Source organism: Setaria italica, chromosome V (genome assembly GCF_000263155.2).
Source record: "Setaria italica strain Yugu1 chromosome V, Setaria_italica_v2.0, whole genome shotgun sequence".
In the NCBI taxonomy this organism is placed as follows: domain Eukaryota; kingdom Viridiplantae; phylum Streptophyta; class Magnoliopsida; order Poales; family Poaceae; genus Setaria; species Setaria italica.
The window spans coordinates 32,471,755-32,498,159 of record NC_028454.1 but is presented as its reverse complement, the minus strand read 5'-3'; the positions used below and the strand labels follow the sequence as shown (position 1 = coordinate 32,498,159).

The window sequence follows — 26,405 nt, the reverse complement described above, 5'->3', positions numbered from 1 at the left end:
ATGGGGTGCATCTGTGCTAGCGGGTGCTTAGGTCGCCCGCCAGCATAGTGACCTCTATGCTGGCGGGTGGTTGCATCGCTCGCCAGCACTGTGCTGGCGGGTGCTCCCCTGCCGGCCAAGAAAGCTTTATGTTGGCAGATGCCAATCACACCCACCAACACGCTAATTTGCCTGTTCCGCCCGTCCACGTCAGCCACGCGGGGGAGAGCCACTGTCAACCTGTTGTTTTCTCCTTTCCTCTAATCTCCTTTGCAGCCAAAAATCACACGAACCAAAGTGACTGCAACTCCAGATGCGAGTCGTAGCTAGCCAGGAGGTATCTCGGACAAGCCCATGCATGAGCACAAGAGATGACCGGCCGCCGGTTTCCACTGGCACCGACGGGCACCGGCCGGCGCCACGAACAGCTGGGAGGCACTTGAGCGGTGAGCACCCAACCCAACCAAACGACCCTGCGTTTCAGCTGGAGGCGCACACAACGGAGAGTGCAATCAGTTCCTTGCCGCGTCCCGCACCACCGTGCCGGAGCCGGACTACCACACACAGGAAAAAGCCTCTCCTCGTCGCCCTACCACACCACCATCATCACACCCCAGGAGCTGTAAAAAGCTCGGCGAAATGCGCTCAAAAGGCCTCCACCCTCCTCTCATTTCGCCTCCGCCCCCGGTCGGTCCCCCCACGCAGAGCTACCGGAGCGTGCCATAATATATTGCAGAGCACCGAGCAAAAGGGGTGCTTCCATGATCATCATACCAACAAAACCTCTCACAAACCACAGGGCAACCGGCAGCACCCCCGCTATCTAGAACCGTGTGCTCCATCCCATTAGCTGTTGCTTCTGACGATCTCATTGTTCATCTTCAGACTGGTTTGTTTAGCTTCCACCCGTTCTTGGGATTCTGGTGCGTTTGAGACTTGCGAGGTGAAGGAGCCTTTCAGAAGTTTGGAAGAAAGGATGCCTCTGAACTCTTGAAGTTTGAGGCAGCATGAGTGAGTGTGGAAGGGAGGGACACACAGCTTGAGTTTGCCACTCCTCTTCTCCTGCCACTAGCTGTTCAGAGTCGGCAAGGGGACTTTGTGTTTGTGTCCGTTGATCCTTCTCCGGTTTAGGAGCCCCTCCGGAGGTTAGTTCTGCGTGCTTGTTGCTGTTTTGATCGGGGTGGTCAATCGGTTGACACAAATGCTAGCGTCTGGGAGAAGGCTGCTCCTTGTGCGCACAAGCTTTGTGATTCTTTCGCTTCTTGTGCCGTCCGATGGCGCATCGAATTCCATGGAGACTCTCAATCAGAGCCACAACAAGACCGGGAATCCTTTGGAGGTAATCAGAAAGTTATTTTTACTGAATCCATTTTGAGATCTTTTAATTACACTGTTAGTTATGAATCGTACTTGGTCTTTGTTGATTCAAATGTTCTATGGTTTTCAGTACAAGCAGTGTTACACTACTGATTGCAGATTCTTGGTTTTTTCCCCCCAGATGACACCCAAAGTATCATTTCAGCTCAAGCTACACGCATTGTTCCATTGGACTTCGTTCGGTTTCTTGATGCCATTAGGGATAATACTAGTCAGGATGTCAAGCAAATCCCGTAATGGCGGATGCATTCGACTCCTCTTCTATTGCCATGTCATTTCACAGGTCTGTTTGCATCTTCTGCGTGAGACAACATTTTCTTATCAATGCTTCTGTTATAGCGTTCCTCATGTGCTCAATTGAGTTCGCAGGTTGCAGCTGTCCTTCTTGCTACAGGCGGTGCGGTACTGTCCTTGATGAACTTTGAAAACTCATTCAGTAACAGTCACCAAAGAGTAGGATTGGCACTGTATGGAGTCATGTGGCTTCAGCCAATTATCGGATTCTTCAGGCCAGAAAGGTGGGGATACAACCTTACATATGCACGGCAGCAACTTTTTCCATATTTCCTACAAAAGAATCTAATCCATATCAAATCTCATTTCTACAGAGGTGTAAAGGTGAGGAGTCTTTGGTACTTCTTCCATTGGTTCCTTGGAATCACAATCTGCGCCACGGGCATCGTGAACGTCTACATTGGCCTTCATACCTACCATGAGAAAACCACCAAGAGCGTGAGGCTCTTGACTGGCCTCCTCACCGTTGAGGTCATCTTGCTGGCTTTCTCCTACCTCATGATAGATAGATGGAGCTATATGATGAAGCAAGGGCACGTCTCCGTTGAGCAGCTAAGGCCTACCGACAACCGAAGAACCTATCCGACCACCCTTCGGAAAGAGCTAGCTATGGTGCAAGAGTGAGATCTCCAAATGGAAAGGCATTGTTGGATGGAAGGCGAGGTGCTGTAAAGTTTGCTGAAGAAGATAGTAATGTTGCTAATGGTTTGGTAACTTGTTTGCTATGAGAGGTGTGACGTTCTTTAGAACATGTGAGAGTGAGAGTGTGCATTCCAGAATATTGTACAGCTTTTACAGTTGAGTTGAGAATGCAGAGGATTCAGGATTGGAGCCTCTGGTGTTGCATCTTGCATATCGCCTTTTGGGTTTTGGTTAGACCAACCATTTGGACAGTATGTCGATAGCAGACAGCTGTAGCATTATACTAGCTGTATGTCGATAGCAGACAGCTGTAGCATTATACTAGCGTGTCTTCAGGGGCGAAACGTTCAGAACCGTGCTTAGTATCCATGCTCTCTCTCTTTTTTGAACATACAGGATCCATGTTCTAATGATATGTTCTATGAGCGACTGAGTGCACACTTTTTTTTTTCTGGGTTTGTCAGAAAGCACTTTAGGATATGCAGCATTTCACAGTGCTAAATACTGGAAGAGATCACCTTATAAATTTGTAACACACATTACCTTTTTTTCGATACATGTTGCACCTATATTTATGTTTGTATTCAGTACTATGTGTGTTCTTCCTCGTGTTCATATCGATCCATAGATGTTTCTTATGCTAAATCTATGCCACATCAAGTTCTTACAACCTTGAACACAAAACCTACTTACCCCACATACAAATTGCTACTATATATACACAGTTTTACTGCAGAGCAAAGGCATCTTCCTATATGACAGTCTGGAGATGACAAGTTAAAGAACCTGCCTGGTGCCTGCGCCTTCATGTTCAAGGCAAGAGCTGGATATAACCAGTTAGGACAGCAATAGCTAGAATGGCAAAAGGTGGAACGAGCACAAATGCCCCAACGGTCGCGAAGAACACCGAGTCATTCCGTCCACTGACCTGGGTAAGCATGGCCTGCCTCTTGATGTTCCTCCTCTGTGACACCGTCAAACGGTTGAGTTGCTTCAGGCCTTCCTTCAGCTTCTTGCCCAATGGTAGGGTGAACTCGTCAACCTTACCATTGGCCAGCGCCGACAGCTGCTCGCGGATAGTTGCGCCTTGACGGGGTTCAGGGAGTGTACCATTCTCTAGGCCTGATGAAACGTTTCTTAGTTGTAGTGAGAGTCGTTTGGATCAGGCATGACAACGAAATATGCGTAAACATAGACTTACCAGCAATGCCATCAAGTGTAGGGGACGTCAGTTGTTCCAGGAGGTCCAACTGTGTACGGGCCGAAGAAACTTCAAAACACAACATGGTACCATTAGCCACTTCATTTAGTAAATCAAAATGGCAACAGTCGTACTTGAAACATCTGACATTAGTAAGAAGCAGCAGTAATCACACTTCAAACATCTGACACTCGGGAATGGGCATTTCTGCGTTTCATCTGAAATTTAGTTTTAAATGGCCAAGGAAATGGGTTTACATTCATTTTTCTTAAAAGAACATAAGTAGCATAATCTCATACCAAACGTTGTCTTGGATTCACATTTCTTCAATATAGCGCCAATAGCAAAATCTCATACGCTTGATGAAGCAAATATAAAGAAAAAAAAATCCTACAACTGAAAACATTTTTCTAGATTTCCTATAATTGAAAGCATTATACATATTATTTCATCTCTATATCGCTTGTGACCACCTTGTTCAAGAAATTACTGAACGTGATATGAACACACAACTATCCGTGCACACACTTCCACTTGCTCTCTCCAAAGGGAACAAATTGATACCGAAGCAGCCGTGTACTCATGTCACGAAGTCATGTTCGTTCGGTGCATATAAAGCCAGGAAGCACCTCAATCAAACCTAAGCGATAATTTTTTAGAGCAGACCATCCTACTACGCACGGATCACTCCAATCAAAGTGACAAGTCTAGGAGCATGCGGTGTGGTACCTGCGACGCTAGGCTCCTTGGTGGCGCCTTCCTGCCGCGCGGTCGCCCTGCAGCAGCCGAGCGACCTCTGCGCAGGGGCGACGGAGGCCTTGATGGGAACCCTGCCGTTCTTCACGGCCGCCGCGGCGGCGTCCACGGCCTGTAGCCTCGTGGCGGAGGAAGGGGAGAAGCTGCACGCCATGGAGACGAATGGATCGATCGACGCTCGCAGGCGCAGGTAGGTTGCCGCGAAGGTGGAGAGGAAGGGCCGAACGCCGAAGGGAGTAGAAAGAGGTTCGTCGAGGGCTATTTCAAATCAAATTCCAATCATACAAAAAAAAACTCAAATTCCCATTTTTTTGCGTCGCCGGTGGTGCCGCTCGTCCCCACCACAGAATGGCGTGGCCGGGAGAATGAAGCGTTGCCACGGCCGCGCCACACCACATGTTTGTTCCAACTTCGTTGGATCTAGCGGATTGACGGGCCCACAATATTTTTTTTTCTGGAACAAACACGAGAGAGAGCGGAGAGCCTGCTGATTGGGTTCTTCTGTTGTTGGATTGCCGGCGTGGACCTGGGAGTTGGCCCAAGAGAGCACGGCCCTAGTACACAGCACAGCCTTCCCAAAAGCCAGAAGCCCAGCCCAACGCCCATGCCGACCTTCCTGCAGTCCTCTCTTTCCCCAATCCCCACCGATCCTTCTCTCCCGACACGGCCACCGCCGCTGCGATGTCGTCGCCGGCAGCGACCGCGCCGTCTTCCTCGGGCGCGACGCAGACGCAGCCGCAGCCTCCGCCTCCAGAGCAGCAGGGCGCCTCGAGGGAGCGGAGGATGGAGTCGCTGGGGTGGCTGACGGAGTCGGCGGTGATGCCGAAGAAGCACAAGGCCATCGAGGGCGTGGGCGCCGCCTCCATCCTCGACCTCAAGGCCCAGCTCTACCGCACCCAGGAGGAGGCCCGCAACCCCACCGCCCCTGGTGCCGTCACAGCCGCCGCTTCCGGCGGGGAGTTCCGCCGCGCCAAAATACGCTCCGCTCCCTCGGATCCCCTGGGGGCCAAAAACTCAGGCGTTGACGCCCGGGCCCACAAGTACGTTTCCTCAGCTCTTTGTACACGCAAATAATCAGTTACTGCAACTGTTGCATTTCCATTTTGTTGTGATTTTGGGTGGAATTGATGAACCTGGGCGTGCCCTTGATAAAATTTAATGCCCTATATGGCTAATATAAGAGCTTTGGTAAAAGATTGGGAACAAATAGCTCTAGTTGTATCCTTTGGCAATAACATAGTCCTAATTTATGTTTTTAGGGCTTTAGCACGGCAAAGTTTTTACAAGATTTGGTTGTGTTGTGTTTAACAATATTTGTTGATGCTAGGAATGTAGGAAACTAGGAAAGTTAATCTTCCATCGTATCAATATTACCTTGTCATTTTGTAATCAATATGGTCAAGTGATAACTGACCTGATCACCTTTTGCAACATTAAGATATCAGGGAATGTGATTCACACTGTTTATTGAATGAGAAGAGAACACTTTTCAAGCATTTTCTTCGCGATTGAACTACCAGAAACAAAACAATGGAGCTCAATACTTGGCATGCTGTGGGACTTTGGTTTGTCCCAAACAACACGGTTTAGTTTTTCTCTGAAAATGTAGAATTGAAATTAACGAGACAGAATGAAATGCCAATTTCTTTTAAATAAATTCTTGCTCCTGGCCAATTAACTGACACCCTAGCCACAATTTTCTTTGTTACTTTACAGTTAAGCATTTTCATTCATCGCAAGCCCTGTTATTTGACTGTTTATACAGGATTTCCATGCGTCATGGTTTAGATGCAAATGTTTCTGCTAATCCTGTTGTCAGTCTCATATGGCCATATTCCCAATTCTTTTTTTGTGCATGCTGTCTAGTTTTGAGTCCTGACAGAGCTATTGTTTCTGTGTTTGTGTTTTTCTTTGGTCACAGAGATAAGTTGGAGCTTAAAGCTGTGAAAGATGGTTCTGCAAGCTATGCGGCTCTAGAAAAGAAAGCAGAGTTGTATGAAAAATTATCCAGAGGCGAGCTACCTGATGAAGAAGACAAGGAGAAATACTGTGTGGATTTCTTCCAAAAAAGTTTTGATCGTGTCTATGAGCCTCAGATGCCAGAGAGCAACCACAGAGCCTCTGATGGCATTGAGCCAGTAAATGATCATGAAGATTCTATGCCAGGTGCCAAACCGATGGGCCTTGGTCGAGCAGGCACTACAATCGACAGAGATGAGCACAAACGCTTTGTGAGGTACTGTTTTCTATGAACATTGGTTGCGTTGACACACTTATCAAGTTATAATGCATAGTTCACTGTCATTTTTGTGGTTCATTGATTCTATGGAGATCAAAGTAAATTAGCTTCTCTATGAGAGATGAATAATGAAATTAAAGAAATGTTACTATATTCCTAACACGTCATTGCGAGATATGAATTGAGCACTAGGTGCATATGCAGACAGCATGGTGAACATGAATTGAGCTCTCATTATGAGATTTTGGGTGTTGGCTTATTGTAGACCACTATCTTTTATGTCCAGTCACTTCTAGTTGGTTTATTAGGTAACTGATTTGAAATCTCAAGACAAAAGACCCTTATATATGATATATCTATTGTTTGATAGTTGCCTGGTATCATTTTTGAACAATATTATTTTCCTGTCATGGTGAAATTAGTGAACTTCATTGCCACCGGGTGATATCAATAATTCAATATGTAACAAAACTTCTCGACTTTATCGCCATGATTTCACTTGGCATTGTCCTCTTTGGACAATGATGTGTCACTGGCCCTTTGACTAACTCACACCATGTTACATCTGCAGGGAGGTTCATGAGGAAGTAAGCGAGGCAAGGCAGAAGGCTTCAACAGTGAGATCTCGACGACAAGAGCAGGATGCTGCTCGTAGGGAGAAACTCAGGCAAGCTTACCTCAAGAAACGGCTGGAGAAGTTGATTGCTGAAAAACAGACGTCTTCAGCCAGTGATGACCTACCAGCTAGCTAGTGTATGTCCTCGCATTTCTTATGAGTAGCTGCTGCAGTAGATCATACAACCATGCAACTGATAGAACATCTTCGCAAGTGTTTCTTTGATCCAGTAAAGTCAAACTCAGGAAACGATGATTGTATGTACAGTTGGTCCTGCAGAACATTCCTTGTACACAAAACTAGGCAATGGCGTCTTCATTTTCCGAGACATTCGCTATACCATCACTCCATAAGTCCATATTTCTTCAGCTTTATTCCAATTATTATGTCTGGTTATTTTTAGAGCATATTCCCATTACGTTTGGTGTGTCTCCATTTCTGTACGATATGTGGTAATGCGTAAGCCAAACAGTTGACGAATATAATGTTGTAGACTTGCATAGCTGTTAAGTTCTAGTCGTCAGAAAGTTGTGCAATAACTTGGTAAAGTAGAGACGAGAGGATGAAGCAACAGGTTCCATATTCCCTTGGTTGGATAGGACCCGAATGCCCGATGATGGTTTAAAGTAACCAAGGATAAAAAGTTCATTCTCGCTTTCTGTGATTCTTTCTCCAATTTGGTACAAACAGTTCTTGCTGGAGTCGGCTGGGCGGCATATCTCCGCCTCCAAACTATTCCCCTGTGCTATTAAAGCCGAGAGGACAACCGCACGACCACGACCTCACCGGAGAACAATGGGCAGTGCGTCGCCAAGCCAGAAAGCTGGCGAGGCCGTGGCGGCGGCGGCGACGAATCAGTTCGAGTTCCATGTGTACGGCCCGCGGCACCTGTCGTCCCCCAGCTGGTGGGATCTCCTCCGTTCAAGCTGGTCAGTTGCTCACTTGCTCTCATCTTCGTTTCCGCGAAGCTCGCTACAGAGCTGTGCGTTACATTCTGTTCACTGCATGCACGCAGGAAGGACCCCAACTACCGGCGGATGGTGATCGCGTGCTTCATCCAGGGGGTGTACCTGCTGGAGCTGGACCGGCAGGACGAGCGCGACGAGCGCACGGGCCTGGCGCCGCAGTGGTGGCGCCACTTCATGTACCGTCTCTCCCAGACGCTCGTCGACGAGCGCGACGGCTCCATCTACGGCGCCGTGCTCGAGTGGGACCGCCAGGCCATGCTCGCCGGCTACGCCCCGTTCCGCCCCGCCGGCGCGCCGGCCGCCGTCGTGGCGCTCCGGGGCACGCTCCTGAGCGGGGCCACGTTCCGGCGCGACGTCACGGACGACCTCCGGTTCCTCGCCTGGGACAGCCTCAAGGGTTCCGTGCGCTTCGCGGGGGCGCTGGCCGCGCTGCGCGCCGCGGCGCGCAGGCACGGCGCCCGCGGCGTGTGCGTGGGGGGACACTCGCTGGGCGCCGGGTTCGCACTGCAGGTGGGCAAGGCGCTGGCCAAGGAGGGCGTGTGCGTGGAGTGCCACGTCTTCAACCCGCCGTCCGTGTCGCTGGCCACGAGCCTCAGGGGGTTCGCCGAGACGGCCGGCGAGATGTGGGGCCGCGTGCGCGCATGGCTGCCCTACGTGGGCTCCACCGCGGCTGCGCAGCCCGCGGCGGAAGCGGGCGGCGGCGAGGCGGCGAAGGCGCCGACGACGCTGGAGCGCGCCGGGACGGCCAAGTGGCTGCCGCACCTGTACATCAACACCAACGACTACATCTGCTGCTACTACACCGACGCGACGGCCGGGACGGCGACGGTGACGGCCAGAGGAGGCGGCGGAGGAGGGAGCGGTAACACGGTGACGGCGGGAGGGGGCAACGGCATGGGCACGGGCAGGGCGGGGCTGGCGAGGATGGTGCTGGTGTCCAAGGGGCCGACCAAGTTCCTGGACGCGCACGGGCTGCAGCAGTGGTGGGCCGACGACGTCGAGCTGCAGGTGGCGCTCAACCACAGCAAGCTCATCGACCGCCAGCTCAGGTCGCTCTACGCGCCGCCGCCGGCCGCGCCGCAGATGTGAGGCTGTTGCAGTTTGACATTGACAAGGCTTTAGAGTTTGGGCAATAAAGACACGCCATTGGTGATGCTGATCTGAGCACACGGATGATGACTGATGAGCCCGTCCTGATTGAATGTTAGCATTCCAAATGCAAAATAGTTGTGTGCCAATGGTTGTGGCCAATTGAAATTCACATACAAGCTCGTGCACACCCCCAAAAATGCTTTAAAAAAAGGAATGGAAGACCCGCAGCAGCGCTGCTGGTGTGTTTGGTTCCGCAACGAATCACCCCCAAAACGATACAGAAGAAAAAGGTTAAAATAAATAAGAAACGACTCCGCTGGGGATCGAACCCAGAATCTCTGGTTCCGTAGACCAGCGCCTTATCCATTGGGCCACGGAGTCGTTGCTGAGATGAGTAATTGAGAAAACTATATAAACGTAATCAAATCAAACCTACCAGGCAACCATAATTTTTTTTTCTCAAACATCAAGAATATTATGTTACAGAAAAGAGGGCTAAAAAGAAAATCCCTCCCAAGCGCAACCGACACACAACCTTTAAGACACATTAGAACAGGACAATCGCGACAAACCCTATGCCCAAACACATACTAGGCAACCATCAAGCTGCAACTGCGATACGGTAGCTCAGATTTCTGGATAGGCTATACTTTGTGAAGTGTGAACAAATCGAGCAGTTGGCAAATTCTGTCCAGACTAGAACCACCAGTGACTCGGTGTCAGTTAAATACAACCAGTCTATTACAGATGATACAATTGTGCATGAACTGAAGGCTACTACTAGTACCTACAAATTGCCTTACAAATCACAGTTCTGTAATATACAATTCATTGATTCAACTAGTAATGGTGAACCATCTGGAATTGGAATAGCAAAATCTTCAGCTCTAGCCCGAATCTGAATCCTCAAATATTTCTCCACTTTCCTGATAGAAAAACAAAACAAACATGAGGATGTGGAAGATGATTATGATTTCACCCATAAGAAATGGGATTTCACCTTTTTCTTGTTATATTCAATCATCGCCTTCTCAAATTCTGCACGTTTCTCAGTAGCTATATCATAATACTTCACCTTTTCCTGTAAATGAATCAAGTGAAAACTAATATTTTCAAAAAGTCAAATTTCATAACCATATAGGAGCACTCAATATTTTTGGCTTGAAAGAATTCATAGGTTATCTTTATATTAGCAATCATACGGCTCATTGATGCAGTGTATAACATTGATGTTCTTATACTCTATCTACCAAAAATGAAAGGCAGAGCTTCCTGTCACTTTGCTTACCAAAAAAGAAAAAACAATCGCATTGTTTTTATTTTCCTTGTGGTCTGCTAGCATGCACATTAAGAGAATAGCTCGATTGCATCAAAGCAAGGTTGAGTAAACAATGTCTGCTCACAAGTGGGGAGCTCAAATACTGAGACAGGAACTAGCAACTATACACCACTTGACCAATACAAAATAACAGCAAACATGCCATAGTCCAACTGAATCAAAGCTACAGTGCCCAGAAAATTCATTTTGAGAATGTAGGTAAGGAAAGTTGACAGTTCAGACAATCCATGCCAACATCATATTCTCTAAAGTATAAACTCAACAATTAATTTGCTATACCTAGAGCAAATTAAACAATGAAATTAGTTCTACCACTTGGCCTATAGACAAGAAATACTTTAAATAAGAGATGGGCGCCAATGAAATTTGCTTCTTCACCATTCAAGGGAAAAAAAAAGGCAATAGCTTATGCTCTTTAAATTTTAAGCTGGATGTGAACCAAATTAAATATAATAAAGAGATTTTCTGATCCCCAAGTATTGTTTTCTGTAAACTGATCCATCAGGGAAAAAAATTATATGCGAAACATATCCACTCCACAGTGTTCAAATACGCACCACCATGATGGTGTTACTAACCAACTTACACCAGCAGGCAGCATTCTGTGTAAATACCTAATGCATCACTATTATCAGGCTGTAAGGAGGAAATACTGACCTCAAATGCCATTGTATTCCATTTTTCACCACATGCCTTCCCTATCTGCAGTGCAAGATATATTACTAGAAGACTACAAAGTTTAAAGATCCAACACTAAAGTGATGGAAACTTACTTCCTGCATTGACTTTACACTTGGATTTTCTTGCTTGTAAGTCTTCCGAAAATCCTCCCTTCAACACAACATACAGCTTCATTAAAAATTGGCATAGCGCACAAAGGCAAACAACAGAAAGAACTTTCACATTTGTGTTACACCTAAGGATATGTAAGAAACCTTGAGGAGGTGGATGGATGCAGCATAAAGACTTTAGGTTAAACAAATCGAATGCAATTATTGCCGTTATCTTCAGCAGCAACTTAAAACTCTGCAACCATAAAAAATTCTGCTAGCAACAACATATATGATTTTATTTATAAATCACTGATAAAGTCGACCAGTTCCCAGTATACTTTGGATTAAGTATAAAAGGCTGATTTCAATGGCAAGTCAGATGTTCTTCACATCAGAAAGACGGGCTGTGTCCATCTGAAATGGTGCCGTCTGGAAACGTCACTAATCTGATATTATCCAATAATCTCAGCTCTGAATTTCTGAAGCTGAGAGACGGAATCTCAAAAACTAAAACCTGCCTCTAGCCGATCTATGGCTAAGAGGCGAACTCTGACCAAGCACCAGGAGGATTCAAACTGCATGACCAAATAAAAGCTTCCAGTATCCTAAGTTCCTAACCTCCCAGCATCCCAAATCAAATGCAAGCAATTACAAATCGCCATCAGAGGGTAGCGAATAAACACATAGCACTAACATACACTTAGCTCTTACTGAGAGGTAAGTGCTGCAGAAAATCGCCATACTGTCAGCTTTCAAGAAAGCCCCTAATACCGCGAACCAGTCAATCCCTGAGCCGCGGGCAGAGCAGTAACACGCGCAGGTACAGAAGGGAAGAGACGGGATGCAGACGCAGCGGGGTACATACATGAAGTAGAAGAAGGCGGTGGGGGGCTTCTTGGGCGCCCGGGGGTCGCCCTTCCCCACCGGCTTCGGCCTCGGCCTCGGCCTCCGCTTGGGGCTGCCGGGCCTGGGCGCCAGCGCCACCATCTTGAGGGGCTTCGGCGCCGTCTGCGACCTCGTCTTCATCCCGCGGAGGCAAATCCCTTCCCCTCCGCGACGCGGGGGCTGGGGTTTACGCGAGGTTTGGAGCTCGAGGAGTGGAGAACGGCAGCCAGATGAAAGGAAGAGGCGAACGGGAAGAGGCGCACGGGGAAAGGTGGGGAGAACTGGAGAAGACGACTGAACGCTGGCTGAGCTCTCAGCCTCGCAACCTCTCATGGGCCAGACGCATCACCAGCCCATGGCACTTCTGACTGGGCTCTCAGTTGCAGCACGGAAGCCCAAATAAATGGTTGCGGGAATAGCCGATGGTTGTGCGGCCGATGGAGCGATGGTTTCGTTGAATTGTACCACATCGGCTAGCGAGGACGGGCGAGGGAGGGATTAGGGAATAAGAAGAGGGGTCAGGGCACGAAGAGAAACCATCTTTGCGCTTGGGGCAATGACGCAGCTAGTGAGGTCATACCGAGGCGCGTCAATTGCTGGTTGAAAACTATTTCCAAACCCCCTCTTTGGCCCTCTGGGCCACTGAGAATTTCTGGAAGGGCTCCACCTTTTCGAAGGAGGGAAAGCCCTACAATACCGAAGCAAAAATTTCTTCTGTGAAGTTATCTTGTCTTCATCCTCTTACTCGGCGTAACGTGAGAAGTGATTCAGTTTTTTTCAGTCTCTACACGTGCGTCCGTGGGTTGCTGCTCACCGACGGTAGAAGCGTTACGCGGTGTGTGTGTGTGTGGTGGTGGGGCGGGGGGGTGCCGACGGTAGAAGCGTTACGCGGTGTGCGTGCGCGCGCGTGCGCGTGTGCGTGCGCGTGCGCGTGTGCGTGCGCGCGCGGGCGATCAGGAGATTAATTAGGAGAAGTGGATCTTAGATTAATTAGGAGAACTTAGATTAATTAGGAGAACTAAATATTGGAGATTAGATCATGTCACATTGAATTTTTGGAGATTAATATGTCACATTGAATTTTTGGAGATTAATTAGGAGAACTAAATATTGAAGATTAATTAGGAGAACTATACGATTCTATTAAGTCTAATTAATTCATGACTAAGCTTAATTAATTCATGACTAAACATTATAGAATCAATTATACAGGTAGAAGCTAATTCGCGAGACGACTCTATTAAGCCTAATTCTCGCATCTATTAAGCCTAATTAATTCATGATTAAACATTATAGAGACTAATTAGCATATGTTTACCGTAGCATCACATTGTCAAATCACGGACTAATTAGGTTTAATAGATTCGTCTCGCAAAATAGCCTCCATCTGTGCAATTGGTTTTATAATTAATCTATGCTTAATACTCCTAATTAGTATTCGACGTGACAGGAATTTTAGTCCGGACTAAAGAACCAAACACCCCTGAGATTAGTGTTTGTTCGTTGTTACGTGCAAAAGCACAAACTTCGAAAATACACATCAGCGTCCTTAAACTTGCTAATGAGTTCACGTGAGGTCCAATCTCCATAATCTGTGTTAAATTGCAAGTATAGCATCAGCATCGTTAAACTTGCTAATAAGTTCACGTGATATCCAAATCTCCATCTCCATATTAAATTGCAAGCATAGCATGCTGACTTAGATATGACATGTGGACCTCATGTGAGGTCCACCAACCTTCTCCTCACCCACTTCTCACCTCGATCTCTTGCCGGCAGCGTAAGCGCACACATTTCCGCAGGACATTCAGTACCCTGTGTCGACGCCGAATGCGAACTAGCAGCCGCCACCGCCACCAGGGGCCGCATCCACGGCAACGTCGCCGCTGCTGTAAAACTCGTCAAAGTTGACGGCGTCGCGGCCGAACGAGCCCACGCCGTCGCCATCGAGCTGCAGCCTGGCCTGCTTCTCGCCGCCCTCCACAGTGGCCGGCTCGCCGGTGCCAGGCGCGACCCGGCCGCCCGGCCCGTGCCCGTCGCCGATGAGGCGGTGCAGCCTATCGCGGTCGTCGACGACCTCAGGAAGGCGAGCATCTGCTTGGGCCAGCGCTCGGTCTCCTGCTCGAGGCCACCCGGTCGTTGATGGTGCACTGCTTCTGCTTGAGGCGCACCACCTCCGTCGCGCACCATAGCCATGTCATCCGCAGAGGGCTCAGTGGACGCGGCGGCGTCCTTCCTCTTGCCGCCACCGCCTCCCGCGACGTTGCTGCCAGCTGCCGCGGCGGACGATGTTATGCAGGAGGTGGCCGCCGCTGTCATCCCCCCGCTGAGCCGCTGTCTTTTCTTCATCGTGAAGCCTTCTTCTTCTAACATAAACAACAGCGTGCAGCTCCTTGCCCCTCTGATCTCCATCTCCAATCGACCAAGCAAGCAAGCAGTGTAGCGGGAACCCATCTCTCCTCTGATTCCACTCCACCGTGCAAGCAAGCCATTAATTTCCCTCACGCATCTCTGTGATTTCTCTCCAATCTCTGAATTCCTCCACCGTAGGAATCAATCGACCACATCTAGCTGATTTCTCCCTCCTCTCGTTTCTCCATCACAAGAAAAGCAAACCAGCAGCTTGAGCATCCCCTTCCTCTGTTCTCTTTCCCTGAAATCCCGCGAAGGGCCACCGTCGACGTCCCTCCCGCCGCCGCCAGCTCCACCCGCGCCGAGGCATGGCCGCCGCCATGCGCCTGAGCAGAGCCACCGCCATCGTCCGCTCCACCCACGTGGGGTCGCGCGCGGCCGCCGCTGTCCCCCGCATCGGGCCGCCGTCTGCTCCACTGGCGCGGGTCCGCCGCCATCGTCGTGTGCCTGCGACAAGTCCGCCACCGACCCCTCGCGCTGCTTCAAGTGAGCGCCCCCACCCCGTACTCATGTTGTGGGAGACGAGGAAGAGGAGATAAGAGCGGACGAGAGGGTCAGGAGGTCCCACCTAGCTCCACGTCAGCCAGACATGTGGACATTTAATCTAAGTAACTGTGATTTGACCAACAAGTTTAAAGGTTTCAATGTGCATTTTAAAGTTCGGGAAACTGGATAACTACCGCCCATACATTTTACTGCCTGCAAAACGAACACCGGCAGGCTTACCAGCATATTTACCAGCCTAGGAAGAGGAAATTGGCCAACTGTTGCTCCGGATATGGACATATGGCCCTTGTTTACTTCCTAAGTTGGGAGGTGCCAAATTGGCATTTTGCCATAAATGCGACACTGTAGCGTTTCGTTTGTATTTGTGAATTATTGTTCAAATATTGACTAATTAGGCTCAAAAGATTCGTCTCGCAAAGTACAACAAAACTGTGCAATTAGTTTTTGATTTCGTCTACATTTAGTACTCCATGCATGTACCGCAAATTTAATGTGATGGGGAATCTTCTTTTTGCATAGTGTTAAAGTTGGGAGTTTGGAGGGAAGTAAACAAGGGGATGGTTGGAATCTGCCCGCTTTAGGGTTTGAAGCGACCTTTCCAAATATTTGAAACGACCTCTTGACCGTGGGAAGACTTGGGAGGGACAAGTCAATGCCCTGAAATTTCTTAGAAATTTGAGGCTGCCTTTCGAAGCACTCCTGCGTCCGGTCCTATCATACTGTACACACACTCTCCCGTGGACATGTGGTGGGCAGCGGCCACGCGCCCGAAACACGGCACAAACGCGTCGCGGACGCGGTGCTGCACTGGGCCGGAGCCAAAGCCAACTCGGCAGTAACATGCAGATGCTATCAATAGTAGTCAGGCCTTTATGAAGAGAGAAACTCCCCAGCAATCCCCCTCAAATGATGCCCATCGCCGCACCTGCGATCATCGTTTTCCGATCTCGTGCCCCTATAAAATATGGTATGATGCCGATTAGCCCAACAGATCGATCCGCCGCCAGCAAGAAGAAGAAGAGGAGCAGCCCGCCGAGGAGGACAGAAGCGCCGTTCGGTTGTGTTCGGTATTGCCAGATCGGGAGCGCGTCGGCGGCGATGGCATCGAACGAGGCAATGTGGGGCTCGACGAGCTCGGGCGGCGCCGCGGGGCCGTGCGCGTTCCCGACGGTGCCGAGGCTGCTGCGGTCGCACGTGTGTGACTGGATCGCGCTGTTCCTCCTGGTCGCCGTCGACGGGGCGCTCAACCTCGTCGAGCCGTTCCACCGCTTCGTGGGGGCCGGCATGATGGCCGACCTCAGATACCCCATGAAGACCAACACCGTCCCCGTCTGGGCCGTGCCGGTGCGGCAAACGATCTCACCTCTTTCCTCGCAATTTCTCGTTGATTAAGAACGAATGATATTCTTGAGGACGTACGGTGGCCCAATCGTGTTATTTTATATTTGTCGCCATGAATATATATGCAGCTCATTGCCGTCATTGGGCCCGTGGTCATCTTCCTAATGGTCTACATAAGGCGGAGGAACGTGTACGATCTGCACCATGCGATTCTAGGTAACTTCATTTTATTAGTACTTCCTCCAGGGTCAATGTGTACATTGTCACCGCTCCTTTTTATTACAGTGCTCATTGTATTGGGCTTTCAAAAAAGAGAGAGAAGTAATAGTGCTCATTGTATTACGGCATGGTGATCGCCGGAGCAGGTATCCTATTTGCCGTGGTGATAACCGGAGTCCTGACCGATGCGATCAAGGACGCCGTCGGCCGGCCGCGCCCAAACTTCTTCTGGCGCTGCTTCCCCGATGGAAAAGCGGTAACAAATAAATCTCACCTCGATCGCATGCTGCCGATTTCCACTAAAAAAATGCACTCGTTTTCCACCCAAAGTGAGTCCCTCTTGATGTCTACTAGGTGTACGACAACGTCACCACAGGAGTGATATGCCACGGCGATCCAAGCGCGATCAAGGAAGGGCACAAGAGTTTCCCGAGTGGCCACACCTCATGTGAGTCACAATCACACTCGACATATCAACCAGTGGATCCCCAAAATAGTCATCCTCTTTACTAAAACGATAAGAACACATTCTAAGAACCTCAAGAATCAAGCGATAAACAATAAAAAAACAACCTATAGCCAAGCATTTAAAGTAACTAGCCACCAGTTATAGGTCTTACAAAAATACAGTAGGGGGCCGATAGAAAATAAGGCTCCGTTTGGATACACAATGCTAAACTTTAGCACAGTGTTAAAATTAACACCCTCATATGGAGTGCTAAAGTTTAGCACTTGGGGTTGTTTGGATACAGTGCTAAAGTTTAGCACCTTGGGTGAGAAATGACTACATTGCCCTCATTTATGACTGGCTTGGGGAAAAGTGGAGAGGAGAGAGGGGGGCAACTAGGGAAAAAGGGTTTAGGGTACCACTTTTAGCACCCATTAACACCTTTTAGCACCCCTTGGGTGTGCTAAAAAAACAAGGGTGCTAAACTTTAGCACTCACCTTTTAGTACCTCTGTTTGGAAGTTCAAGTGTTAAAAGTGTGTTAAAAGTAAGGTGCTAAAGTTTAGCACCTCCTTCCAAACACCCCCTAAGTACACCGCATAAAAGTCTTTGTCTGTCTTCTGGGTTTGGAAAAGTGCCAATTTTAAGAACGTGAATCTTATGATATGGTGGGAATCTATTAGGATAATCATCCAAGCCTTAAACATATCCCAATGCTAGAAAGTTGGATAGGATGGCCCTTACATAAGGATTATATAACCACCAATTTCTATGAAATAATATAAGATGCTTTTAGAATAATAATAAATGCATGCTCACTTATATTAACACAACTCCAAATTTTATGCAAGTTAAGGAATATTTTGAAGTTCTGTTTCTAGACGAAACGCAATACCTATTACATTAGAACGAATTCCTATCATACAAAAGGGTCTGGATAGTCTGAGGCTCCGAGAAAAAAGGGAGATGACGATCTGCACTTCTTGCGGCCGCAGAAGAAGACGATTTGCACATTGAGGAACCTTTGTCAATGCAACATCATGAGGGGCTCGAACCCGAGTCCGGACATCCCACTCAAACCAAACGACCATCATCATTGGCAGCGGGAGGGACACTGAGAAATAGATTATGATCTACTACGGAGTAGTCCCTTGCTCGAGTGCAATAATGGCTAATCAACATTTTCGTGTTCCCTGTCATCAGGGTCATTTGCCGGCCTGGGGTTCCTGTCATGGTACCTCGCCGGGAAGATCACCGTGTTCGACCGTCGGGGGCACGTTGCCAAGCTCTGCGTTGTCCTCCTGCCTCTGGTCTTGGCGGCGATGGTTGCCATCTCGCGGGTGGATGACTACTGGCACCACTGGCAAGATGTCTGCGCCGGCGGCGTCCTCGGTTGGTGTTTCTCGAGCCATACCATACCATTGCGCTAGCTTACCAGCAGGCCCTTCGGTCACTGCTCTGAAACTCCCTTGATCGTCTTTCCTTGGTGCTGATGGGTCTGTCAACTGTCATGTACGTTCATGTAGGATTGGTGGTTGCTTCAGTTTGCTACCTCCAGTTCTTCCCAGCTCCGTCAGACGAGAAAGGTATACCTCATTTCCCTTTGCCTCAGTGCAGTCGCACATCGCACGTATCCTTGCGAGGTGCTGCATTGATGAGGATACTCTGATGAAAAAAGGGCTAAAACTAGAACAAGACATCTGATTGAACTCTGAAAACACGCCGAATCTTGAGGCTCTGCATGCGCCTGCCATATAATACAACATCATAACGAGCGCTACGATGCAAAATGTAGCAGAATTCTGAAATTTCAGCACAATAATGCTTCCAGACGCACGCCCGCACGTCCATTTGTTTGCCCTGCCATGGGTGAAAACAAGGTAGTAAACCAAACGCGTGCCCTGACTGTCTGCGTGATGGCAGGTTCGTGGCCGCACGCGCACTTCAGGTTCATCACCGAGCAGGAGGAGGAGAGCCGAACGCAGGTACCCACAGAAATGGGAGCGCCCACGAGCCACGAACTGGTTGCGTTGGAAGCCGGCCGGAGAGGCCAGTTGTAGCAGGAACAATATGGTGTACAGAAGTCCCCGTAGCTTTGTGTGACTACGTTAATTTGCAGGTCATCACTGACGAAGACTACTGACGTGATCCTCCCACGCATGCTCTGAAACTCCAGTTGTGAATATCTGTATTATTCTTTGGAATCTGTATATATTCGATTTTATGTGCAGCAGTTGAAATTTAATAAATGGTGTTTTTCCTACAAACCGCCACCGGATGGGTTTTTGTGCTGACCATATGGGCAGCTGCGTCTGACACGCTGCTCCAGTTTTTCAGCGTCTTCCAGATTTCCAATCTTGACTGCCCGTAGACCACTACTGCACCCCCGGCTGACCTGCTCGCTGATGACACCTCGCGCACCCTACCGGCCGACGGCCGTTGCCCAGCCTATAGTTTTCCCGTACGCTCGACCACCAGCTCTGCTCCTTCGGTTCCATCGCTGCTGATCGTACGCTTGTTATCCTTCTAGCCTCCTCTTCTCCCGCGCGGTGTTGGAAAGGGAAATGACTGCAGATAAGACCCCCTTTTTATCCCCACTAGCAAGAAGCCATGCTCCCATTCGTGATCTAGCTGAGCAAAAACAAGCCGGGGAGTTCCTCGATTTTCAGGTGCCCCGATGTGGACTCCACTACTGCAGGATATCTTAACCGCGCTGGCCGCGGTGGATATTTCGGTAGCGCACGGAGAAAACGACGTGAATTTGTAAACTACTGATTCCTCCGTTCCTGCCGATTTGATTCGACACACGGTAAAGGACGGTTTCGTTTCACCAGGGCGCCGGCCGCCGGGCATCAGCCCGGTTACAAATATCACGGGAGGGATGCGCTTTTTTTGCTGTGAAGACAAATACTGTGCTTCGGAGTCGGAATCACTTCGGTGAAGACAAACATGGTGAAAGTGAAAGCAGTATATGCATCACTATATCTTGGGCTACACTTAATGTTTTCTCTAGTCGATATTAACTCTGGCATAAACATCCCTAATCCCCCATGTAAAATAGAAATAATATCTTTTGATTTAAGTTTAACATTTCGCCTTTGGTATACGTTTAACGTACGTTTCGACTTTGGCCTTTAAGAATTGAAAAGGTTTCAATTAAAACTCTGTCCTAAACCCACCTTACAACCATCAGATCCTCTAAACTGCAATCCGGTCTTCTTTGAAGCCACTTGTGTGCACCCTAGGTTAAATTGTTTCTAACATGTCATGTTTTTCAAATTATATTTGTTACAACTCAACAAATGTAACAAAATATATAGACAACCTTTTTTTGCCGGACATGTGGGTTTAGAATACCGTTATCCCTATCGCTCCCTCAATTATTTGATTACTGTTTGGTACAACTTTATATTTGTATCAATAATTTATGTACTGATTCAAAAAATTCAAAAGATGGTTCTATAAAATAATTTTCTTTTAGCAAATTGTTCAGGAACATGGAGATATTAACATTGAAAGTTTAGAAAAGTTTAATTCTTTTCTAACAAAAATATGAAAGTTTTATGACACAACTAATAAAGAAAAAGGGGTAGTTTCAATGCTTGTGTTGACCAATCTTTCAATATCAGCAATTAGAATGTCATGTCGTGTCTATGTAGGCCTCATTGCCCCCTTATTGGCTCAATATTCGCCACCATAACTATGTTTTGTATGAGACTCAAGATATAGTTGAGGATTTAAACATGGTTGTATATGACTTAGAGTATAGTTGAGTGTTAAAATTTTATCTAGTTTATAAAAATATAAGGAATATATGATGATCAAAACTAAGAGGACATATGCCCCCACCCACCATAAATAGATTGATTTTGTTATGTTATTATGAAAACAGATGATATAGATTCTACACATTTGAATTGATGGACACATCACTCTGCAAAATCATGTGTTTCACTCTTGTTTTTCTTACAAGCTCAAATGCACGAGAAAAGAAATATTTCAGACTTTAGAGTCATATATCGTAAATATCAGACAAAATCTAAACAAAGTTGAAATAAAATTCAAACAAATTTAAACAAAGTTCAATGAAATATGGTAAACCTTGTACTCCCTCCATTCCAAATAATAAGTCATTCCAATTTTCTTGGAGAGTCAAAGCATCTCAAGTTTGACCAAATTTATACAATAAAGCACTAACATTCATGATACCAAATAAGGACAATTAGTTTCTTAATTAAATATATTTTATAGTATATTTATTCGGTGCCATAAATATTTGTGATTCTATCTATAATTTTGGTCAAATACAAAATGGTTTGACCCTTCAAGAAAGTTGGAATAACTTATAATTTGGAACGGAGGGAGTATATAATTTTTTACTAACGAAATACTTAGCGCTGAAAATTTCCCCCGCTGCCAATTGCAGAGATATCCGCCATAACGGCGGCGCAATCGTTGCTAGCGCAGCAGGCCATGGTGATCGGCAAACGTACTGACATACACCGTGTTCGCAGGCGGCGGCGCCGCCTTGGCAAATGTCGGACGCGTTATGCAAGCAAGCCCGGCCGTTCGCGCCCCGGAAGCAACGCGCGGTCCACGCCGCCGTTCTTTTTCATCCAAGAACGTTCGAAGGACGCATCAAGTAAATCGATGTCGCGAATGGAAATTTCAAGGATGCGAAACTTTACACCGTAATGAAAACAGCAAACAATAATTAGAGAGACCAGGCGAAAATTACATGCCCACCCATCGGCGGATCGGAAGAAGGCGAGCAAGAAGGGCGGCTGCGCGGTGCTATCATATCTGGCAGCCGCAGCAGCAGAAGAAGCAGGAGAGCGCGAGGCCGAGCACGACGGCCTCCACCACGTACATGACGCGGAACGCGGCGGCGTCGAGCAGCGCCGACGCGCAGCCTCCTCCGACGGACAGCCGCCTCGGCATCCGCTTCCACCGCGGGAGCCCGGCCGCCAGCCTCGACGGCGCGCCGCTCAGCAGCTTCCACCGCCGCCGCAGCGCGTGCTCCCGCGGCACCAGCCGACGCAGCCACCCGCCCCGCCGCGGCTTCCTCGCCACGCCGCCATCGTCGTCCGCAGCGGCGTCCACGGCAGCCGTCACCGCCCCCTGCTCGCGCTCGGCGACGCCCACGGGCGAGTACATCCGCCGGAGCCACCACCTGCGCTGCCGCACCGCCGCGCCGGTGGCGGCCGCCGGGGAGGTGCCCTCGGCCGGCGCTATGTCCATCTGATGATGATGCACGGCCATGGCCATGGACGCCGGGAAGTCGGGAGTCGGAGGAGTCGTCGGTGAAGGAGATTCTTTGACGGGACGGGAGAAGTGGGAGAGGCGACGTGCAGCGGTGCAGCTGCAGGGGACGGCGGGCGGGCCGTGCGGAGACCGGGGACGTCACGACTGGGGTTATAAAGGAAACCGGTTTCGCGCCGAGTCCCGGAGGCCGGAGTCCTCTGCTCTCGCGGCGGTTTGCATTTTGCACCCTGGGGCAGGGGTTTATACTTTATACGTACTCCGCTCCGTGTGTTGTACAAGGAGAGTACAGCTCATCGTTTATTGGCATGTTGCTGGCTTGGTTTCGAACCGTTGGTATCGCGACGGCAAACTGACCGATACGTATTTCTCCTGGAGATATGTATACGTGCAGTAACTCGGAGACATAAATTCGTGACCTTCCAGAAGCTAAACAATATCTCGTGAAAACGAAACCTCATTCGAGAAGGTAGAGTTTCAAACCGAATTTTAAAAAAGGAAAATCTTCAAGCGATTGCTGGCCGTCAAGCAAGAATCAAAAGAGGTCTGAAGTCGTGCAGTTCTAGACTTTTAAGTGTTTGATTAATTTTCGTTACTCTTTTCCTCTTGGTTCCCTTTGCCTCTGACTGATGCGAAAAAAGAACGTGAGGATGTATCTGAACGAAACAGGGCGTGCAGAACGGTCAGGTAGCAGTCAGCGGAAGTTTTTACAGGTGTTCGATGATTCGCAGGCACGAGCGCTGGCTGGGCCGGGATGCGCCAGGCTGGAGCCGAACTGGCTGGGAAGGATGGCATTCCGTGCCCACTTTGTTCGCTCTCGGCCGCCGCACGTTTTGTCACGGTTTTCCGACCTGGGGGGCGGCACGACGGAGCGGGATTGGAGAGGGAGTGGCCGGTAAGGATGGGAATGGTTTGGTCAGATACGAACGTTTGTTTTTGATCTTTTGGTGAGCGGGGATAATCCGATTTCGGATGGATCCGACGTACAACGACCAATAGGGGTGCTATGCCTTAGCGACAGCTACAACGGCTCTAATTTATTGTTGTTCTTATCGTGCTAAGAACAATTTTGAACTCACAAGCAAATCAAAAAACCAGCAAGAACAAGTGGACAAGCAAATAATGCACAGACCTTGCCCAAGAGATGAATATGATACACTCGAATTTGAGGTTCTGAATCAAGCAAATCGGATGGTCTAATCAACACACGTTTACAAGGAAATAGCAATAGCTAAACTTTCATCTAAACAAAATCCAACTATTTTTTGTGGCGGCTAAGGGGTATATGAACGTAGAAGGACGACCATCAGGGTGTTGGGGTCATGCTCCAACCCTAGGATGCGTCATTAATGGACCCAACTTGATACACTACCCATTGGGCCAAAATAAGATGACACAACACCATAAAGGCCTCTGTAGTAAAAACAATGATTGCTGCCGCCTCAGAAGAGATATGGACATGAGTCCGGATCCATATGAAAATAAACTTGATAAGGTTTCCATGAAATACTTGAACGTCCAAATCCGAGTACGTATACGACTGTGGTGACTGTCGTAATTTGGTGTTGTTCTGCAGTCTGAATCCAACTCCGAAACGTGTTGGATTTGATCTCTTTCTTTCCTTGGGCCAAAGTGACGTGGTGGCCTAGTGAGGAACGCTGGGAATTCTTGGACTTGGTCCCCAATCAATTTCTTTGGACCTCCATGCCTTCCATGTGTGTTTAACACTCTTTTTAATCCATGTGTGTATTTCTAAAAATGACAATGAACACACATCATGGTGCATCATCAATTCATCAAATGTATCAAATACAATCATGACAAAGAATTATTTCACCTTTGAATCAAAAGTTGCTAATATGGTTGCATCCGAGCAGGTGATGTCCTCATCATTCTCCCCTTCTTGGTTGCAAGTCGTCCTCGACTTACTCCAATGGTATTCAAAGGTGCTTGCTTTGATGTTGGAACATGGAGCGACGGCTATGCTGCACGGCCACAACCAGCAATGCTCCCCTTCTTCGGGCTGACCCTGTTGCACAGAGGAAAAATTGGGAAAACTTTGCAAGATATTATTAGTGTTAGTGCAGCTCCCTATTTGATCATGGTATTGCAGCTCAAAAGGATATTTGAGATTAGAGAAAAAAATAAACTTTATGCACCAAATATTCTCCTTTGTTGTTATATTTGCCAATTGCATGAAGCAAACAATGATTAAAACTTGGCAAATTAGAATCAAATTTAAGTTTCTCTTTTAGACAATTTAGATAGCACATAATATCAAATTCATTATAACCCAAAGTATTTAAAGTGGACAACAATTTTAGTTCATCTTGTGCAAAAGTAATAGGATGAAAAACTTATCTTCAGCACATGTGTATGGTTCCAAACTAATGTATCATATTTATTTACTACTTGTGATATAGGAGTAAAAGAATCATCAGTACACAAGTCCTTTTTATTACAAGGAACAGTAAGTAATTCATCTTGTAACAAAGGTAAATCAGCAGCGGGTTCTACTATTTGTTGCTCTTGATTAGCATATAAAGTGGACAAATTTGGAACATTATGGGTCACATCATTCTTGCAAGTATTCACAGATAATAGAATCTTCTTTTCAGCATTGAGAGCGAGATAAAATAATTGACGAATATTGCTATAAGAATTGCTAATCAACAAGGTTCGAATTTTAGAATTGAGCCCTCTCATGAACCTATTCATAACATATTCCATACATTCATCTAATCCACCATACATGATAGAAATTTTAAAATCATGTTCACAATCTTACTACCTTGTTTTAGTTTTTCCAGTTTGTTAAGCAAATGAACAACATAATATGAGGGAATATATGCATCTCGAAAAAGTATTTTAAAATCTTTCCAAGTTGGTGGAACTTTGTCGTGCCTACAAATATGTTTTCATTTAGTCAAAATATATTTCATTAAAGCACTTGCAGCAACTAAAATCATTTGATGTTCAGAAAAATCATAATTATCAAATTCATCATCTATCTTAAGCTTCCAATTAATGTATGCACGAGGGTCATCCCTCAAAAGAATGTAGAACATTACTGACTTCAGTTAGAACATCATCATGAACCTTCAGTGGGTGTGCTCCCATATGTTGTCGAGGTCGTGAACACTCATGGTGTAGGCTCCGAGCTCCCACGTGTTTTGTTGGGCCTGCCATTGTTAGCGGACAGTAGAAAAATTCACAAGAAGTTGCCTACCAACTAAAGAAAATAGGTAGTGGAGGATTGCTCCATTCAAAAGGTGTTGGCATCCGACAAGAACACAAATGGTAACACAAGCGCACCCCTATGATGTAGTAGATAATATGTGGAGCTATAGGTGGCTGCAAGTAAAATCAAGGAATATCTAGAGCCACATTAATCAAAACAAACTAAATAATCGTTCAACAATGGTACTATGCTGGTCCTAGGCTAAACCATGCTAGAGACGTGAGCCTAGGCACAAAGGTAGCCACTGAAAAAGAAAAGCTAGTACGGCACTAATAAAACAACAGATTCAAACTTAATGCACAAACATAACTAGCATAAGTCGTGCAAAATTTTAGAAACCAAGATTATGCTTCGAGGCTTGCCTTCTTGTCTAAGTTAGCCTTGGGCTCTTCCAAACTTTAGTTCGGGCCTTGGTTCATCTCGATCACGTTCAGCTCCGCGAGAGGGTATCCTTCTTCACATTCCGGGTCGAGCTCGTATGTTCTGTCAGCGAGGTTAGCTTCTACACGAGATGTATATGCATAAGATTTCATTTATAACCGTTCATGATGTAGATTGCATTTTGTAAACATTATAAAAGCTCACGGTGCACTTCGAACACATTCATCTAGACAAGCGTATAAACATTTCTTTTCTTCACACAACGAGTTTGGTTGGAAAGACAACATGGCTTTTATTTGATGGTGATTGTATACACATATAAAGTTTTAGTAACTTAGAATTCATCAAAGAAAGGTGGCAGCTATTTTGGTGTCGTTCATCATCCATTTGGATTTGGAAAGTTATTCTGTTTCTAAATTTTTAAATAGCATAAC

General features: G+C 47.4%; 7 protein-coding genes, 1 non-coding gene and 1 pseudogene across 8 annotated transcripts; 4 read left to right on the top strand and 5 right to left on the bottom strand.

Annotated features, from left to right (window-relative positions):
* Positions 1-662: 662 nt before the first annotated feature.
* Positions 663-2,503, top strand: LOC101783391 (cytochrome b561 domain-containing protein At2g30890-like). Its single transcript, XM_004969408.4, has 4 exons — positions 663-1,318; positions 1,478-1,639; positions 1,726-1,874; positions 1,965-2,503. Exons 1-4 carry the CDS (start codon positions 1,181-1,183, stop codon positions 2,272-2,274), a joined length of 759 nt encoding a protein of 252 aa, XP_004969465.1. The 5' UTR covers positions 663-1,180; the 3' UTR covers positions 2,275-2,503.
* Positions 2,504-2,811: 308 nt separating this feature from the next.
* On the bottom strand, positions 2,812-4,515 carry LOC101784058. The gene is made up of 3 exons (XM_004969409.3): positions 4,223-4,515; positions 3,494-3,562; positions 2,812-3,414 (listed from the first exon to the last, which is right to left on the bottom strand). The coding sequence occupies exons 1-3, from the start codon at positions 4,401-4,403 to the stop codon at positions 3,104-3,106; spliced, it is 561 nt and encodes a 186-aa protein (XP_004969466.1). The 5' UTR covers positions 4,404-4,515; the 3' UTR covers positions 2,812-3,103.
* Positions 4,516-4,930: 415 nt separating this feature from the next.
* LOC101782577 (uncharacterized protein At4g18257) lies at positions 4,931-7,079 on the top strand. Its single transcript, XM_022826708.1, has 3 exons — positions 4,931-5,289; positions 6,171-6,415; positions 7,060-7,079. The coding sequence occupies exons 1-3, from the start codon at positions 4,931-4,933 to the stop codon at positions 7,077-7,079; spliced, it is 624 nt and encodes a 207-aa protein (XP_022682443.1).
* Positions 6,190-9,337, top strand: LOC101782986 (GDSL esterase/lipase At4g10955). The gene is made up of 4 exons (XM_004969406.2): positions 6,190-6,485; positions 7,060-7,241; positions 7,795-8,033; positions 8,120-9,337. The coding sequence occupies exons 2-4, from the start codon at positions 7,221-7,223 to the stop codon at positions 9,159-9,161; spliced, it is 1,302 nt and encodes a 433-aa protein (XP_004969463.2). The 5' UTR covers positions 6,190-6,485; positions 7,060-7,220; the 3' UTR covers positions 9,162-9,337.
* Positions 9,338-9,472: 135 nt separating this feature from the next.
* Positions 9,473-9,545, bottom strand: TRNAR-ACG. Its single transcript has one exon. It is a non-coding gene; the product is annotated as a tRNA-Arg (tRNA).
* Positions 9,546-9,791: 246 nt separating this feature from the next.
* Positions 9,792-12,510, bottom strand: LOC101782169 (high mobility group B protein 14). The gene is made up of 5 exons (XM_004969404.3): positions 12,142-12,510; positions 11,277-11,334; positions 11,161-11,205; positions 10,165-10,245; positions 9,792-10,090 (listed from the first exon to the last, which is right to left on the bottom strand). Exons 1-5 carry the CDS (start codon positions 12,492-12,494, stop codon positions 10,052-10,054), a joined length of 576 nt encoding a protein of 191 aa, XP_004969461.3. The 5' UTR covers positions 12,495-12,510; the 3' UTR covers positions 9,792-10,051.
* A 1,117-nt stretch (positions 12,511-13,627) lies between these two features.
* LOC105914419 lies at positions 13,628-14,970 on the bottom strand (annotated as a pseudogene).
* Positions 14,971-15,922: 952 nt separating this feature from the next.
* On the top strand, positions 15,923-19,332 carry LOC101781369 (lipid phosphate phosphatase 2). The gene is made up of 7 exons (XM_004969403.3): positions 15,923-16,424; positions 16,550-16,637; positions 16,787-16,896; positions 16,995-17,088; positions 18,291-18,479; positions 18,614-18,673; positions 19,011-19,332. The coding sequence occupies exons 1-7, from the start codon at positions 15,987-15,989 to the stop codon at positions 19,145-19,147; spliced, it is 1,116 nt and encodes a 371-aa protein (XP_004969460.1). The 5' UTR covers positions 15,923-15,986; the 3' UTR covers positions 19,148-19,332.
* Positions 19,333-21,730: 2,398 nt separating this feature from the next.
* On the bottom strand, positions 21,731-22,572 carry LOC101780959. Its single transcript, XM_004969402.3, has one exon. The coding sequence runs from the start codon at positions 22,353-22,355 to the stop codon at positions 21,885-21,887; it is 471 nt and encodes a 156-aa protein (XP_004969459.1). The 5' UTR covers positions 22,356-22,572; the 3' UTR covers positions 21,731-21,884.
* Between the last annotated feature and the right edge of the window lie 3,833 nt (positions 22,573-26,405).